The sequence below is a fragment of the Tinamus guttatus genome, unplaced genomic scaffold (genome assembly GCF_059628265.1).
Source record: "Tinamus guttatus ecotype Peru unplaced genomic scaffold, ASM5962826v1 Tinamus_guttatus_pri_ptg000287l, whole genome shotgun sequence".
Taxonomy (NCBI): Eukaryota; Metazoa; Chordata; class Aves; order Tinamiformes; family Tinamidae; genus Tinamus; species Tinamus guttatus.
This window is the reverse complement of record NW_028288821.1, coordinates 1,610,843-1,625,997: the sequence shown is the minus strand read 5'-3', so window position 1 is coordinate 1,625,997 and position 15,155 is coordinate 1,610,843. Positions and strand designations below refer to the sequence as shown.

The following is a 15,155-nucleotide window of genomic DNA, read 5'->3' as shown; positions in this document are numbered from 1 at the left end:
AAAAATTTCCCATCCCTTCTAGCTCAGAAGTGCTATTACAACAGCCTATATATCACTAAAGCTAATTTCAGGTCTCTCTTTCTTAGGCAACTGGTGGAGGATATGAGAGTGAAGATGCATATCCCAACGCAGAACTCTTCTTCTTGGACATTCATAATATTCATGTCATGCGGGAATCTTTAAAGAAGTTGAAAGACATTGTTTATCCTAATGTGGAAGAATCACACTGGTTGTCTAGTCTGGAATCAACCCATTGGCTAGAACACATAAAGGTAAATTTTATTTCATTGAAATAATGCTTTTCCAAATGTGATCTATCAGACTTGCTTTCTTCATTAGATTTTGAGATTGTGAAAATATCACAATATATGGTGGGGAATACCTTATGGACTGCAAGATGAGTGTTGCTGAGTATTATCACCCAATACAACAACAAAAAAATCAGTTTTGGAGTGTATTAAGAGATATCATTAAATTCTGCCTACTGTTGCTAAGTAACATTTATTTTCTACCTATTTTCAAGTGCTGTCAATATTTCAGATAGAAATGCTTTATTAGTACTTCTTTACATGTGTGAGAACTGTTGATTTATTTTGTGTTCTAGCAATATAGAAACACGGAAAACTTGTATTTTGCAGAATCAGTAGTTGGTAGCATTTATGTCAATATACATTGTTTGAATTTGTTCTTGTAGATCTTGTAAATTTATTTGTAAGTTTGAACTTGCAGTACAAGCAAAAGACTTATGTAAATTGTACTTCAGCAGTGTTTTTACTAGTTTATCTTTGAACCTTTTAACTCCAGTATATCTGTGCAAGGGTGTTAAAGTATTAGGTAATGAGTCTTATTTGAAAAGTCAATTTTAAGTTAATGTTTATAAAATAAGTTAATGTTTATAAAATATATTAGAAGGCTGCTACTTCCTTTTCTGAACAACTGAGATGTATTGAAGAAATTACTTCTCTCTTATAAAATTATTTTGCACTTAATGATTACTAATAAAGGACTAAATTTTTTTTTGGTAGAATAACACTAATCTTCTTACTTGCTTGATGTCCGTTCCTCTTTGCTAGCTGGTCTTAACAGGAGCTATTCAAGTGGCAGACAGGGTGTCCTCTGGAAGGAGCTCTGTGCTGGTTCACTGCAGCGATGGTTGGGACCGGACGGCGCAGCTCACATCGCTGGCCATGCTGATGCTAGACAGCTACTACAGAACCATTGAAGGTTTTGAAGTTCTCGTGCAAAAGGAGTGGATAAGCTTTGGACACAAATTTGCATCGGTGAGAATGAGCATACAATTGCTAGGACTGTGCAACTTCAGATACTCGGAAGTTTAAATGAAAGATGCCTCTTACAAGTCCTTAATATATCTCCCCGATGGGAATTCTGTCTAAAGGAAAGAAGTTAGTTTGCTTCAATTGAGAATCACCTTTCAAGTTTTGTTCATATCCCTGTTAAATGACAGTTAACATCTTTCCTAAGCATCAATTCTCAAACAAATATTCCAAGGGACGAAGTAGGAAATCTACATGAGGGCCTGGAGAGGCAGGTTGTCTTTCCAGGGAGTTGTGCTGTGGTGTGGAGATGCACAGTATGATTTAGGAGTTTTACAGCACTGGATTTAATGTTGACCTTTGTAACCCTCAGTGAGAAGTTTCCACATTTTCAGTGGAAGTTATTTGTACCAAGGATTTTGTCCCCACGAGGACATTCCAGAGGCATTACTTAATATTTCCCCAAACAGAAAAAGAGGCAATATGATAAAATCAAGAAACGGAAGACATACCTATGTGTATATTTCATGCTTTATTTTGTATTTATAAAAGCATCTGAGTCATTTTAAGTTGGTGTATAGGGGTGTGTGTATATACATGGGGGCAGTTAATTATCTTGAGCTTTTTTCTAGGTGTCTTTTGGAATAGTTTTGCCATGCTTGCATGCATCCGAATCTCTTTTGATTGGTGTGGTAACTAATTTTGAAATCAAAAGTTTGGATTGCTCTAGAAGCCTTAAATGAGAAACAGTGTCTACTGGTGATAAAAAAGACTGTTTGAGTAACAGGAGGCCTTATTGCTCCATTTCAGAGAATAGGCCATGGTGATAAAAATCATGCTGATGCAGACAGATCACCCATCTTTCTCCAGTATATTGACTGTGTGTGGCAGATGTCTAAGCAGGTAGGTTATAACATTCTTTAGCAGGTAATATTAGGAGAGAGTGACTTCAAAACCTGAACCTTTATAAATAAAAGTATATTGCTAGAGGAAAGCATACTTGTCTATTTGCTGTGACACCTTAGAAGTAGCACTTCTTAAGCATGCCATCCTTGGTTATTTCATTGGGGATATGTGAGGATGAGTATGTTCTAGATATGCTTCTCTAATGATTTTACAGGTGTGGCCCAGCAAAATACCTTCACAGGAATTGTGACTGAGCTTCTTAGGGAGTGTTTCATTTCATTTTAGTGAAGCTTTTCCATGAAGTACAAAAACAAGTTATGTTTCATCGGCCCTTGAGAAGGAAAACTGAGAGCTCTTAAGTGCTAAGAGTTAAACATACTGTTTCAGAAAGTAACCACAGTAGCAAACCTAGTACTTTGAGAGCGTAGAATTAGGAACTAATCACGAACTAAACCCTTATCTTCCTATGTAGCCTTGCAGAATTAAGAATGCAGTCTGCGTGTGTTCTTGGGGAAGTATTCTGGCTGACTACTATAAATGGAACTGTAAACATTCAGTTTTGTGGGTTTTGCGGGGGAGGAGAAGGGAATTAAAGGCAGTTAGATACAGTTTTTTGAGAGGATGGAAATTCTTGTTAATGACTAGTTTGAGGAGATTGAACACCATGATACCTGAACATTTACTTTAAAAAGTACATGTAAAAGTATTAGCTTAAACCTCACTTTTAGATTCATCTAAGGTTCTAAATGGCTTTTTTAGCCCCTGAAGCAGGGCACGTGTATCTCTGTACTTTTACTGTCTAAAGAAAGCTTGTCTTTTTTGTGTGTTAGTTTCCTACAGCCTTTGAATTCAATGAGCAATTCTTGATTACAATCCTGGATCACTTGTACAGCTGCCGATTTGGTACTTTCTTGTACAACAGTGAATTTGTTAGAGAAAAAGAGGTCAGTCAAACCACTGTTCTTTTACTTGCATTGATTGCATTGCTGTGTTGGCTCCAGATGATTACAGAAAGCTTCAGTTACATTCCTTATGCCACAGTCTGCTTTATTTTAGCTTTTTTCTGGTTGTGCAGCTGTTGAATGGTAATTTGTGTGGTTTTGATAGCTTAGAGACAATACAGTTACTAAAATACTTGTCAGGGACTTTTTGGCATGTTTCTAATACAGTAACTTACGCTTTTAACTGAATCAAAAGTGTTCTATTTCTAGAACATAATCATGGTTTCTAAGATGGACTTACTAATTCTGTGCAAATATTTACAGTTTATATTTCATTTCTGTTTTAGAAAGTGACTGAGAAAACATTGTCATTGTGGTCTTTGATAAACAGTGAAAAATCTAAATTCACCAATCCTTTTTATACTAAAGAGCTAAATCGAGCGCTGTATCCGGTAGCCAGCATGCGTCACCTAGAACTTTGGGTCAATTATTACATCAGATGGAACCCAAGAATTCGGCAACAAGTAAGTGAACCATCTAAAATGTATGGAAGGCTTTTAGACTTTGGAAATAGGATAGTATCTGTAACCTACTTGAATTTCTTAATCTTATATTTCTAAGGATGGGAGAGAAAGGTGAAAATGATTATTTAGTTCTGTTCTTTGATGTCACCCAACTCTTTTTGGAACATTGAGCTTATTTCACTGCTTGCTATGAAGTTGTCTTTGAAGACTGTTTATAGCTTCTTTCCAGGTGAGGGACATTTTTTTAAGGGCATTTAATAATACAAGAAGGTGAATAGCCATTGCTGAGCAAGAGCTTGTTGATCACTGGAGACTCGGTGCTGGCATCACAAGCACGCTTGTCACCTGTGCCTAGGATTTCTCCTCCTTTTTCAGGAAAGAGTAAAAAGTCTTACAAATTAGGGTGATGTATGCACTATTTTTTTTCTTTTAAAATAAATGAGAATGCCAGTTGTGTTGTGGCTTATGGCAAGATCTTTTTTCTAGAACTTTACCCAAATTATTTATACAGAGTACCCACTGAATGAAAGTTCCTATTGATCATACAATAGATAAAATGGGAAAATCAGAGAAGTTTTTGTCGAATCACAGTTCAATTTTGTGCTTTTTAATATGTAATTGATATATGGACATTTGTTTTTTGTAAATTTGCTAAAAATTTAGGCAGTGGGGCATGTAAAAATATAGTATCCGAAGATTTATTTATCCTCCTTAATAAGTTGTAGAGTTCTGAGTAAGAGAAGAAAGAGGAGCAATTTCCTTGACAAAACACTATTCACAATCCAGCCCCTGGAGTAAACTGAGAGTTGTCAAGCAGTGCAGTTCCTCTTCTGCAGTTGATCTCCTGTATTATTTACAGAACTCTAGAAGCTGGAAGAAAGCTAGACATACTGTATTTTCTTTTAAGTATATTGCCAGTTTTAATTTGAAGCTCTCATTTTAAAGTTTTTGTTGCTTGCTGTGAAAGATGATGGCATTTTGCAAGAGGTGAAACCAAGAATTTATTTTAGAAAATGAAGGATTACAGAACATGCAAATTAGCTCTAAATCTACTTTAAAATGTTCTTCATTATTTAGGAAAGGTGTTTGGTGGTAGAAGCTTGTAATTAGAAATGTAAACATGTTTATTAATCTTCTGTGGCAGAAGCCACAGATTCTTGTCTTTTCACCATTCTTGGATGTAAAAAATTAAGCAAAACTTCCTCTAATGCTTGTAAGTACAGATAAAGCAGTATGTTTTTAAGGGCCTGAACTTATTAGAAGCATTTTGAGCATCAGACTTTAGTCTACAGAAGAATCTGTTACAATTAACATCATTATTTTTGTATCTCCAATTATGTTACTAAAGAGAAGCAACTATAGATGTTGAATCCACATTTGTTGCTTTCCTTAGATGGGGCTTATATTGAAAGGTGTGTGTAAGAGGCCTTGCTCTGCCTGCTTTGGGCTCCTTAGAGGGCTTGTTTGCTGCTGAAACCATACTGAGGATGAAGTTAAGTTACAAGCAGTTATCTGTGAAAGAGCAGGAGCTACTCGAGAGGGAGAAATGCAGCTGGAAGTAACCTAAGGCTCTGTATTTAACCCTTCACCATTTCTTCATTCTGTGAAAATTAAAGTTTAAAATGGAAATAGTTGTGCTGCTCTTGATATGAAAAGTCTGAAAGCCCGGGCAGTACATTTTTATAGACATTGAAGTCTACTTACAGATTTCACTGATAGTTTTGCATTTGATTTATTTATGCCTAGTTGCAAAGTTGTTAGTGAAAACTTTGTAAAGGAAACTACTTAATCTGAAGACATATATCTTAATCTTAGTCTGATCATCATAGCTAAAATGACCAGTGTGTCTAAACTAGTTTGAGGCATCTAACCTTTGGAATCTAATGTGTTTTGAAGTCAAGAAGAGAAAAGATAAAAAGTCTGTGTTTGTACCCAGTTTGTACAAGATATTAGGTAATTAAGAAATTATGCTTAAAGAACAAATTGTGCTGGTGATTTTTTTTTTTCTTGAGACAGTAAGAGCTAATTTATGTAAAGCAAGGTTTTCTTTGGATCAGGAGAATTTGAACCCAGGAGGCTCAAATATAATGCTCTTGCATTATAGAAATAGCTATTTCTATTTAGCCAGCCTTTGATAGATACATCAGAAATTGCAAATGCAGGATAGAACCCTAACTGTATGAAAGTGATAAAAGACTAATTGGAATCTCTTTCTAGCAGCCAAATCCAGTGGAGCAGCGTTACATGGAACTCCTTGCATTACGTGATGATTATATGAGGAGACTTGAGGAACTACAGATCACAAACAATTCTAAGATACCCAATTCATCATCCTCATCAGCGTCTCCCTCACAAATGATGTCCCACGTACAAACCCATTTTTGAGGAAAATGTTGGCTTTTCTGTACATTGTAATAACAAGAGGTGATTAGCATATATGTGTAATATAAAGACAAATGTTTTAATGCCTTACATTGGATTGTGTCCTAACACAAAATATTTTAGACTGCCTTCATTTAAGGAGGATTTCAAAATGTGCAAAACCAACTCTTTAATTATGTGCCTTTCAGAACCTGTGGATGGGGAGCATTAATAACCAACGTCTAGTTGTGGAGTTCTAAGAGGTATTTTGGAAAGTCTGGTACAGTTGAAATTAATTTTCTATAATATTGCTTTAATTATGATAGGTCTTATTCTTGCAAGGAAATTCATGCTCAACCTTACATGTTATGAATAAGCATATTGGTATCAATAGGAACTGGTATCAATTTTCACATTGTGTAAAAATAGACAGGTATGTGATCCTTGTAGGAATAAGACTGTGGAGTTAAAACAAGAACAAAATCTTAAGATTTCAGACAAGTGTTAAAATATTCTGGTTAGATGATGATTCTAATTTTTGTTTTAAATGAAAATATGGAAGGAATTTATCTGATTTCTCTAATTAAACAATTCAAATTTCTAAGTATCAATCAAATTAAAATTTTATATTAGTTTCTTTAAACACAAAAATGGAACTGGATTCTCAGAAGTCATATTTTGGTTAACTCTTCAGCATTACAGTGCATCACAGGTTATCAGTGTTGGCTGTATTGGTTCTGTGGATTAAAACAGAGTAAGAAGATTTTCCCAAAAAAGCTTCTATAACTAACAGCAGACTCGCAGAGACATTGCTTAAATATCCAGCAACAGCAGTTGTCTTAAAGCTTGTTCATGTCTTCTAAAATTAAATGTGCCTATTTAGAGCAGCTTTTATACCAAAGTAGGCAAAAATTCTCAGATACAAATACTGTTGAAAACTTGTAAATGTATAGCTTACTGTTTAATGTATATTTAACTTTGGTTAATGAATTTATTCTTAAGTGTTTAAAGGGACTTCAGTATACAGGATTGACATACAGTATGTGCACTTACATTGAATCTTTCAGTGAATTCTTGCTTGAAGTCTTCATTTCAGAGGCTTCTTGTAAACCTTTCTCATTTTCTCCTTTCAGGTATTTTTTTAATAGTTGCAAGCACTTCTTATGACAGCACAAAACTTGCTACTTGATATTTAATGTTTTGCATTTTCTCAGAGGTTTTAATGATATTCAGACAAACCAGGAAACTTTGCAATTCAGAATGTGTAGGGGACTCTAATATTGTTATTTTAAAGGAGATGTTTTGATGCTTGCGGCTTCGATCATTGTAAATTATTGTACATGTGGTGAGTTTTGATCTGCAAAATATAATAGGATTATGTATAAATTTAAGTTTTGTGTAAGTGTATATATAATATAGTTTATTAGAAATTCTGCAAGTTTATAAAGTGTAAATATTTTGCATATGAAACTAAATTTAAAGCTATAGTTCCATAAAGTAAGTCAAAGTTTAGAGGACATCTAAATATTTTTAGAAACAGTATTTTTTCAAAGAAAGAAATATGCCACCTCTTTAATTCAGTATATACACTGAATTGCACTATTTTTCAGGGAAGTTCAGAACATACTGCGTTTGCATTTTCTAAATGCACGTGGCTTATACACACTTATTTTTGTCCTCTAAATTTCATTCTCCCTTGGATGTTTTTCAGTATGTTTCCAAAGTAACAGCATTTAATCCTGTTGTCCCATAATCTTAGTATATTAAGATGAGTGGGATGCATTGCATCAGATGAAGAATGATACTGGATTGATATAACTGCAAACTTTAACTTTACACTTTGAAAACTGTGCATACTCTCGTATGTTTACCTTCCACTTGCTTCTCGCCTGTAAGAAAACTAATGTTGGGGGGGAAATATTTAAATTTTCTGTGTTTCAGTTGAATGCATCAGTGTCATCTGAGTAGTGTGGAGGAGTTGAGAAAATGCAGTAGTTTTTACTGTGCAGACAGTGTTGCCTTTGGAAGTGTAACACATAGGAAAGGATTTTCTCTCCCACTATTTCGTTACCTATCTGCTGTTGTTCATATTGCCACTTCAGCTCAATTTCATTCTTTGAAAATCTAACATAGCTATGTGTGCACTTGGATTATTTTCAAGTCAAAGAATAAAATATTTGTTTTAACCCTATTAAAAATGGTGATGGTAATTCGAAAACTGCTCTTCTTCCTGCGTACCACCCTGGTCATGGTCCCTGTACCTCCCTGGAGCTGGGGGTGGCTGTGCCCTGGGAGACCCTGGGCACCCTGTTCCCCGGCTGCCCCAGGGCATCGTTCCTCTCTCAGCCTTTCAGGGGACACAGGGGCTGTCAGGCTCCCAGCACGGGCAGCCTCCCCCCGCAACGCTCCTTCCTGACCCCATTTTTTGCACTTTTTGCACTTCTTCCCCGGGCGCCTCCTGGAGCTCCTCACTCGGGGCGGGCGGGCGGCAGCGCGGCCCTCGCCTGCGCCTTTGCCGCGGCCCGGCCTCCGGCGGGCACCGTTAATGCTAATACTGACCGCCCAGCGCCTGAGAGGCCCCGGGGCCGCTCCCCGCCGCCCGGGGCTGTGGGCGCGGCCTGGCCCGTCCCGGCCGCGCGCGCGGGTGGCGGCGGCGCCCTCCTCCCCTCGCTCCCTCCCGCCGCTGCCGCGCGCGGCGCCGCGGAGGCCTGTGGGTAGCGCGGCCGCCAGGTGACAGCGGGGCCCGCGGCCGGGGCCCGCGCGGGCCGGGCCGGAGGGACGAGGCGGGCCGGGCCGGGCCGGGCCGGGCCGAGGCGGCCGGGAGCCGCGGCGGCGGCGCGGCCCGGAGCATGGAGCGCGCGGCGGCGGCCGGGCCGGCGCTCGAGGGCGGCGGCGCGAGCCGGCGGGGCGTGCGGGCGGCGTCGCGCCAGGCCAGCACCGAGGCGCTGGACAGGTGAGAGGCGGCGAGCGGGGCCCGCGGGCCGGCGGGGAGCGGGAACGGGAGGCCGCGGCCTCCCCGGGAAAGACGGAGCCCCGGGGGCCAGCGGCGGGTCCGGCTGCCCCCCCGGGGCGCGCCGGGAGCCGCGCTCAGCCCGCGCGGTGACCGGGGTTTTGCCTCCGCGTTTATGTATTTATTTTCTCGTAACGACCACGTAGGCAAGCGGCAGGCTCGCCTCCGCGAGCAGAGGGTTCGGGTGAGCTTCCTGCCCGCGCTGGCGGGCGGGGCTGCGTTGCTGCTTTTTTGTTTTGTTTGCTTGTTTGTTTGGGTTTTTTTGCCTTTTTTTTGGTACTCAGCGCATCGTGTCCATGCGGTTCCAGGCTGCTCCCCGGGGCTTGTTGTAACTTACCCTCCCTGTGCCCGCCGAGGCACTTCTCGATGCCACGAGTATTTCTGTTGGGTGCAAGCGGGTGTCCCACCTGCAGCCGCAGCTCTGCCTGGGCCCCTGTGTTGCTCTGTGTCCTTATGGGACAGAGCCACACCGGGGCCATCACCGTGTCTGCGGGCCTGGCCTGGGGGTTGGCCGGTACCAGCTGCGCAGGAGTTTGGTGCTGGTGTCACTGCAGGCGTCCTGGAGAAACAAGCACCGTCTCTCATTCCAGTGCTGCTTTCTGCATTCGTGCCCCTTGCTAATGTACTTTTTTCGTCCTTCAGCTTAATTTTCACCTTCTGTTTTTCTGCTCTTGGTCCTCTTCTTATGCTCTGGAAAAGTTAAGGTGGTTCCTTATAGTATTATTGAGTTGCTTAGAGTTATGGCTGTACCAGGGTAAGCTGATGTGTATGACCTGGGATGAAGTAGTATGGAAAGATACGTACCCCTGTGTTCCCCCTTTCCCAAGCTGCAGGAAGGCAGCCTGTGTAAGGAAGGAAGACAGTGGCGTGCGTTCACTGACCATTGCATGCACACCTAAACATTCAGCTCAGGGCTCCTAGTTACGTAAACTGTTTGTCTAGGGACTCCCAGCAAAGACAAGCTACAGTAAAAATAAATCCATTTCATAATTGAGGAGTAAATACATAGTTGGAAACACGCTTTGGCTAACCCTGAATGGAGGCTATGGAAAGTCACTGGTGTGAGGGAAGGAGGAACATGAGACCAGAAAAGGTCACTGTAAACTTCCACCTCGGGCACCCTTGCAAAACAAGCGTGAGGGTTTCTCTAAGCCAAGCTGAACTCCAGATCAGTGCTGACCTGGGGCTTGTGTTCATGTGGAAATGTAATGTTACAGGTAGGGCAAAGCTGCTGCAGACTTGTTCACTAGAGTTCTAAAAGTTCTTTGGTTCCAGGTATGAATTGTCATTTTAGCTGCACACATGACCCGCTCTTACCTGCCGGTCCTAGCAGAGCTAACATAAGACCAGACCTGTAGTTAAGTAACAATTTGTCATCTTATGCCATTATCACACCCTCCTAACATCCCAGTTATACCTGTTTGGTATTGTGTGAGTTCACAGCTTTGTAGTTATTCACCTTTGCATCCCAAATACTCGCAGGAATGGATCCTTTCAAATTAATTTCTGTTCTGCTGTTCAGGTGAGTTGTTGTTAGGCTTCTTGTAAACACACCACGGAATTCACATGGGAAGGCCCGTCTTTAAGATTAGTCAGAGACTGTTTTGTGAATACCAAGAGGAAATATGGCTAAATAGAAATTACTCTTTAGAAAGCATATATTTTCCATGTATAACATTATTCATATAAAATACTTCTGAAGACTAGCATAGAGTAATTTAATTTTAAAGATGATTTCCTTACTAAAAACGATGGAAAAAAAAAGATTTTTTGCAGTATTTCATGATCAAATGATTCATTCTGGAGGTAGATTTAAGGAAAAAAAAGCATCAAAAAGTATCCAAAAAGTTGAACAGGTTACATCAAATAATCAATATTTTTGTTAGTTTCTGGGACCCTCACTACGCTTTTGGCCTATTGACAGAGCTATGCCTAATTAAGTTCCAGTAAAATTAAATTGTTTTTCCAAATTTACCAGCAAAATAGTTGCATTCTTCCCACCAGTATTCTGAAAATCAGAAAGCTGATGATGTTAGTGATCACTTTTATGGTCTTGTTCTCTAGTTATGCTTAGCTAGCATACTGTTGTCAGTATAAATCATGAATTGTTGCTAAATAATTTGAAATATTCTGTTTTTCTAGCCCTACTGGATCGCATGTTGAATGGTGTAAACAGTTGATAGCTGCAACCATTTCTAGTCAGATTTCGGGGTCTGTCCCATCAGAAGGAGTGTCCAGAGACTACAGGGTAAGTGACCTGAAGGGGAAGTAAATTGGTTTATTTATGGTAAAGGCATGAATGATCAAGTTCCTTGCTACCTTGATTTTCAGAGTAAGTGCTTAAGTGATATATGAATGTTCCAAAACTAGAAGCATTTCACAATATATAAGGATGTTTTACCACTGTTCTGTGTTTTCCTATATAGTTAGAGAAGGGATATTGAATTCTACAGAATAGAAAGTAAGAGAAAATTGTAAGTCAGTGTTTGAAAGAGCAAAAATGAGTTGTCTTTCCTTTTCGTTATGACACAGAAGTTTTCAGTAAGATAGATTAATTGGAGATTGAAAAAGTTTTTTATTTGCTGAATGACCATGCTAGAATTCAGCTTTTGAGGTTCCACAAAAATGATTATCTCTTTGCTACTCTGCAAAGAATCTATATCATCCTTTTTTTTTTCTTATATAAATGGTTTCACTAGAAACAGACAAATTGGTGCCAATACTTAAGAATGTTACCTTTTTCTTTTCCTCCCAGCATCATTTCTGTCACTGAGATAATGACGATGCAGTTTGATAGGATTTGTTATGTTTATTACTGCTCCTCTTTCAGGCGCATTTATTGTTTTCTGTATATGCAGACAGCCTACTAAACTACCAAGAGTACAGCATAGTCTGCTTTCCTCCTCTTAGAAAAAAAGTTTCACTTGATAAAACATCCCAAGCTACTATTATCTAGATGACAAAATGCACCATCCATTTTCTTCCTGGGCTTGACATGTAGTTTTAGGATCTTCATGAAAAGTAGGCAGATGAAAGTTGTATCTTTTTTGTTTTAAATTGCTAAAAAATTGCTTAATAATTATTAACTAAACATGCTATATTCAAAAAAAGAGTTGGATGTTGTCTAGATACGATGTATTAGCTTCTGTGATTGCAGGTCAAATTCAACTCAAGCCTGAAGATGAATCCGCTAAATATATTTGATCTCAATCTGTTTAAGAATTCACCTCACAGAGATTGTCATTGTATTGGCACAGTCAGCAGCTTGTACTCATAAAAAAGGGTAACTCTTCCATACTATGGCAGCTGAATTGCAAATGCTTTGAGTCAAGGCTAGTGTCTTTGCTAAAACATTGTGGGGAGCATTGCATTACAGCTGCCTGTGTTGTATTTGCCCTGTAGATCAAGGACTTCGTTTTACTAAACTCTAAGTATAAGCTTGGTATTTAGTTTTATCTTTTGAGCTATAATGCATTCCTCTGGAGTAGAGAGTGCTTTTTTTTCTTTTTATTCTTTTTTCTTTTTCTAAATGATCTGGTTCTCTACTCCAGACTCATCCTGGATGTTACTTAAAAGGAATAAGTCTTTGGGGCCTAATTAAAATTTTCTACATTCTATTTCATTCTCTCTTCATTATAAATGAAAAAAAAAGTTTGAGCATTTTGGAGTTCTATATTTTTGTGACTAAATTGTATTTAGCATCTTTCACTGGTGTGAGTTAAACTCTTGTGTTTGTGTACAACACGATGGAATATTTAAATCTTAGAATATTTACATTCAGGAGCAGTATTTTGTAATGTGTTACACTTTAAGAAAGGGTTTCCTTTACACTTAACTTTTGCAAAAGTTTGTGGTACTATCAGTTGCTTAGTCACTACCACTAACATGATGGGTTTACATGTTTCCAGAAAATATCTTCAGTGCTGCACGTCTTAAGAAAAAAACAAGTCCTAATATTTATGAAAAAGGGGAATGAACTTGGTTTATTTGTAAATGAAGGAACTCTCAGGCACCAGCTAAAACTAAGGAAATTATAGGAAGCTGCTAAGTAAACTTTCTTGTGTAGCTACTAGACTTTCAGAGATTTTAATTATTCAGCAGTTCTCTTTTCTTCTTTGAGTAAGTATTACAAATCATGTGAAATAATATTGATTTGTGTATGACTTTATGTCACAGTGAGAATACACTTGATTTCTCCTGGGTAATGTGTCGGGTTGTATCTTGTACTTTTTGGCAGGTTTTTATGTCTATATTTATAGTTTTTATTTCCCGCAATGTCTTACAACATTTTTTTGTTTTCATCATCCAGCTTAAAATTTTAGTAATCAAGTTATTGGCATTGTGCCGCAGTTTAAGAAATCAATGCTGCTGGTTCAAACTAATTTTCTTGAAAATTATTCTGCCTCTTGTTTAATATGTATATATGTCCTTACTATGAAAGTCCTTAACTTCATTATTAATGTAGAATTCATACATATAAAGTTATTCCAAAATGTCCATTTATACACTTTGATTTGAGACATCTTTCCCTCTTGCTGTGCCCTTGATCAATATTCTGTGTCTTGATTACCTTTGCCTGGGTCAAGATGTTGCATTCAGAGAGGATCTTACATCAACTCAGAAGCTCCGTTTGCTTCTTCAATTGATCAGGCTGTTTTGTTGCTTTCTGCTGGATTTATCAGTAACTCCTTTTTTCCTCCTTTATTCTTTTTTTCTTTAAATATTGCAATCACTCTCTTTGCAAAAACAAGTAAATAGAATCTTGTATCTCTTGGTGGCTTCTGTGTTACTTATTCCAGAAATGTAATTCACCAGAATGTATCTGGGGAGAAAAAAATCAAAAGGGAGCAAAGAGGCTACAAATGGAATAGTCAATACTGAAGAACACAGAACTAGCTCTTGCCTGCTAATCTTAACCGTAACATGATTTAACTGTGAACTCTGATGTATGTTATCTTCTCTGACAGACAGCCTGGGGAAAATTCTTGAACGAGGACTTCATCTTAATGGAAACTGCTTAGTTTATGGTAGCCAAACATAGACACCTTCAGAAAGAAAGTTGGGGAGAGTTGTAGCTGTCCTTGTTTTAGCATTTTAATCTAAAAGATACAGCGGTTATATTACATGGCTGTTATTGCAGGCTTTTTGTGTTTTGCCCGGATGGATTACTAGATTCTTCTCACAATAACATGTTGTAACTGGATAAAAAGATTATTGGGAATAAATTTTTCAAAGAGCTTGAGTTTTGTGTCATTACTAAAATGAAGTGGCCAGATTACTTTGAGATCAAAACAATTTTTCAAATGGGAGCTGCTAGATCTATACAGGTGTGATTTTCTTTTTTTCTTTTTTTTTTGTTTTAATCTGACTAGTAGTTAATACTCTGGAAGTAAACTCTTCTGAAAGTCTGGTGAAATAAGATATAGTATCTTTAACAAATCAAATCCATATGTTTTGTTGGATAACATCTTCTATTTTAACTAACAGGTATACAGGAGGCCTGATTTACGGGTAAGGTTACCTTTGGCTAAGAGTAAACGGCCTCCTACCTGTTTGTCTTTTGTGCTGTGTGAAAGCCTGGTGTGTCAAGTCTTCTTTTGTACTTCATTAATGGTTTTTATGAACCAGTCGGACCATTTTGCTATGCAGTGCAGCAGCTTCTTTGCCATAGAAATGCTTTATATACATTGCAGTGTTTTTCATGAGCTGTAAAAGTCCATGTGTAAGAGAGCAATATATTTAAATTATGTTATAAATGTGTAGTACTAACTTCAGTTTTATTACATTAATTTTGACAAAATGAATGCTCACAACTGCAGCTTACATGCTTTGGACTACAGAGCACTGTATTAGCAACTTAAAAGTGTTATCTGTGCTCAAGAATATTAGCAGTAAAAACACTACGTCTCGGTCTACCCAGTTCAAGTAAGATACCAGTTCCTACTTGCATCTGTATTATTGCTGCAGTCGGACAGCAGAGTTGAAAGTTAAGATTGGAGTTAGACACCACTGCAATGACCTACATCTTTTAGATGATCATTTTAGAGACTAGGCCTTGCCCATTGTTCACTGAAGATATGAAAAACATCTGCCTGTTTTCTTGCCCCTCTCACTTAGTAATGTTTATGGAGTGAGAAGT

The 15,155-nt window shown here is 38.5% G+C and overlaps 2 protein-coding genes across 6 annotated transcripts in view; both read left to right on the top strand.

Moving 5' to 3' along the window:
- The window catches only part of MTM1 (myotubularin 1), a 32,383-nt gene extending 26,129 nt beyond the window's left edge, over nt 1–6,254 (top strand). The window contains exons 10-15 of one of the 2 annotated variants that reach the window (XM_088527444.1): nt 87–272; nt 1,074–1,280; nt 2,085–2,177; nt 3,011–3,124; nt 3,469–3,645; nt 5,866–6,254. In XM_088527444.1, the coding sequence (XP_088383570.1) occupies nt 87–272; nt 1,074–1,280; nt 2,085–2,177; nt 3,011–3,124; nt 3,469–3,645; nt 5,866–6,030 (942 nt within the window). In that variant the 3' untranslated portion in view covers nt 6,031–6,254. Of the gene's footprint in view, nt 1–86; nt 273–1,073; nt 1,281–2,084; nt 2,178–3,010; nt 3,125–3,468; nt 3,646–5,862 lie in introns of both variants that reach the window. The other variant, XM_088527443.1, reaches the window with a different exon arrangement.
- Nucleotides 6,255–8,855: 2,601 nt separating this feature from the next.
- Nucleotides 8,856–15,155, top strand: part of MTMR1 (myotubularin related protein 1) — a 29,153-nt gene continuing 22,853 nt past the window's right edge. For 2 of the 4 annotated variants that reach the window (XM_088527451.1, XM_088527449.1), the window contains exons 1-2: nt 8,878–8,959; nt 11,159–11,264. Coding sequence is in view for 1 of the 4 variants with exons in the window: in XM_088527448.1 (XP_088383574.1) it covers nt 8,856–8,959; nt 11,159–11,264; nt 14,504–14,527 (234 nt within the window). In the remaining 3 variants the exon portion in view is untranslated. Of the gene's footprint in view, nt 8,960–11,158; nt 11,265–14,503; nt 14,528–15,155 lie in introns of all 4 variants that reach the window. The other 2 variants (XM_088527448.1, XM_088527450.1) reach the window with 2 other exon arrangements.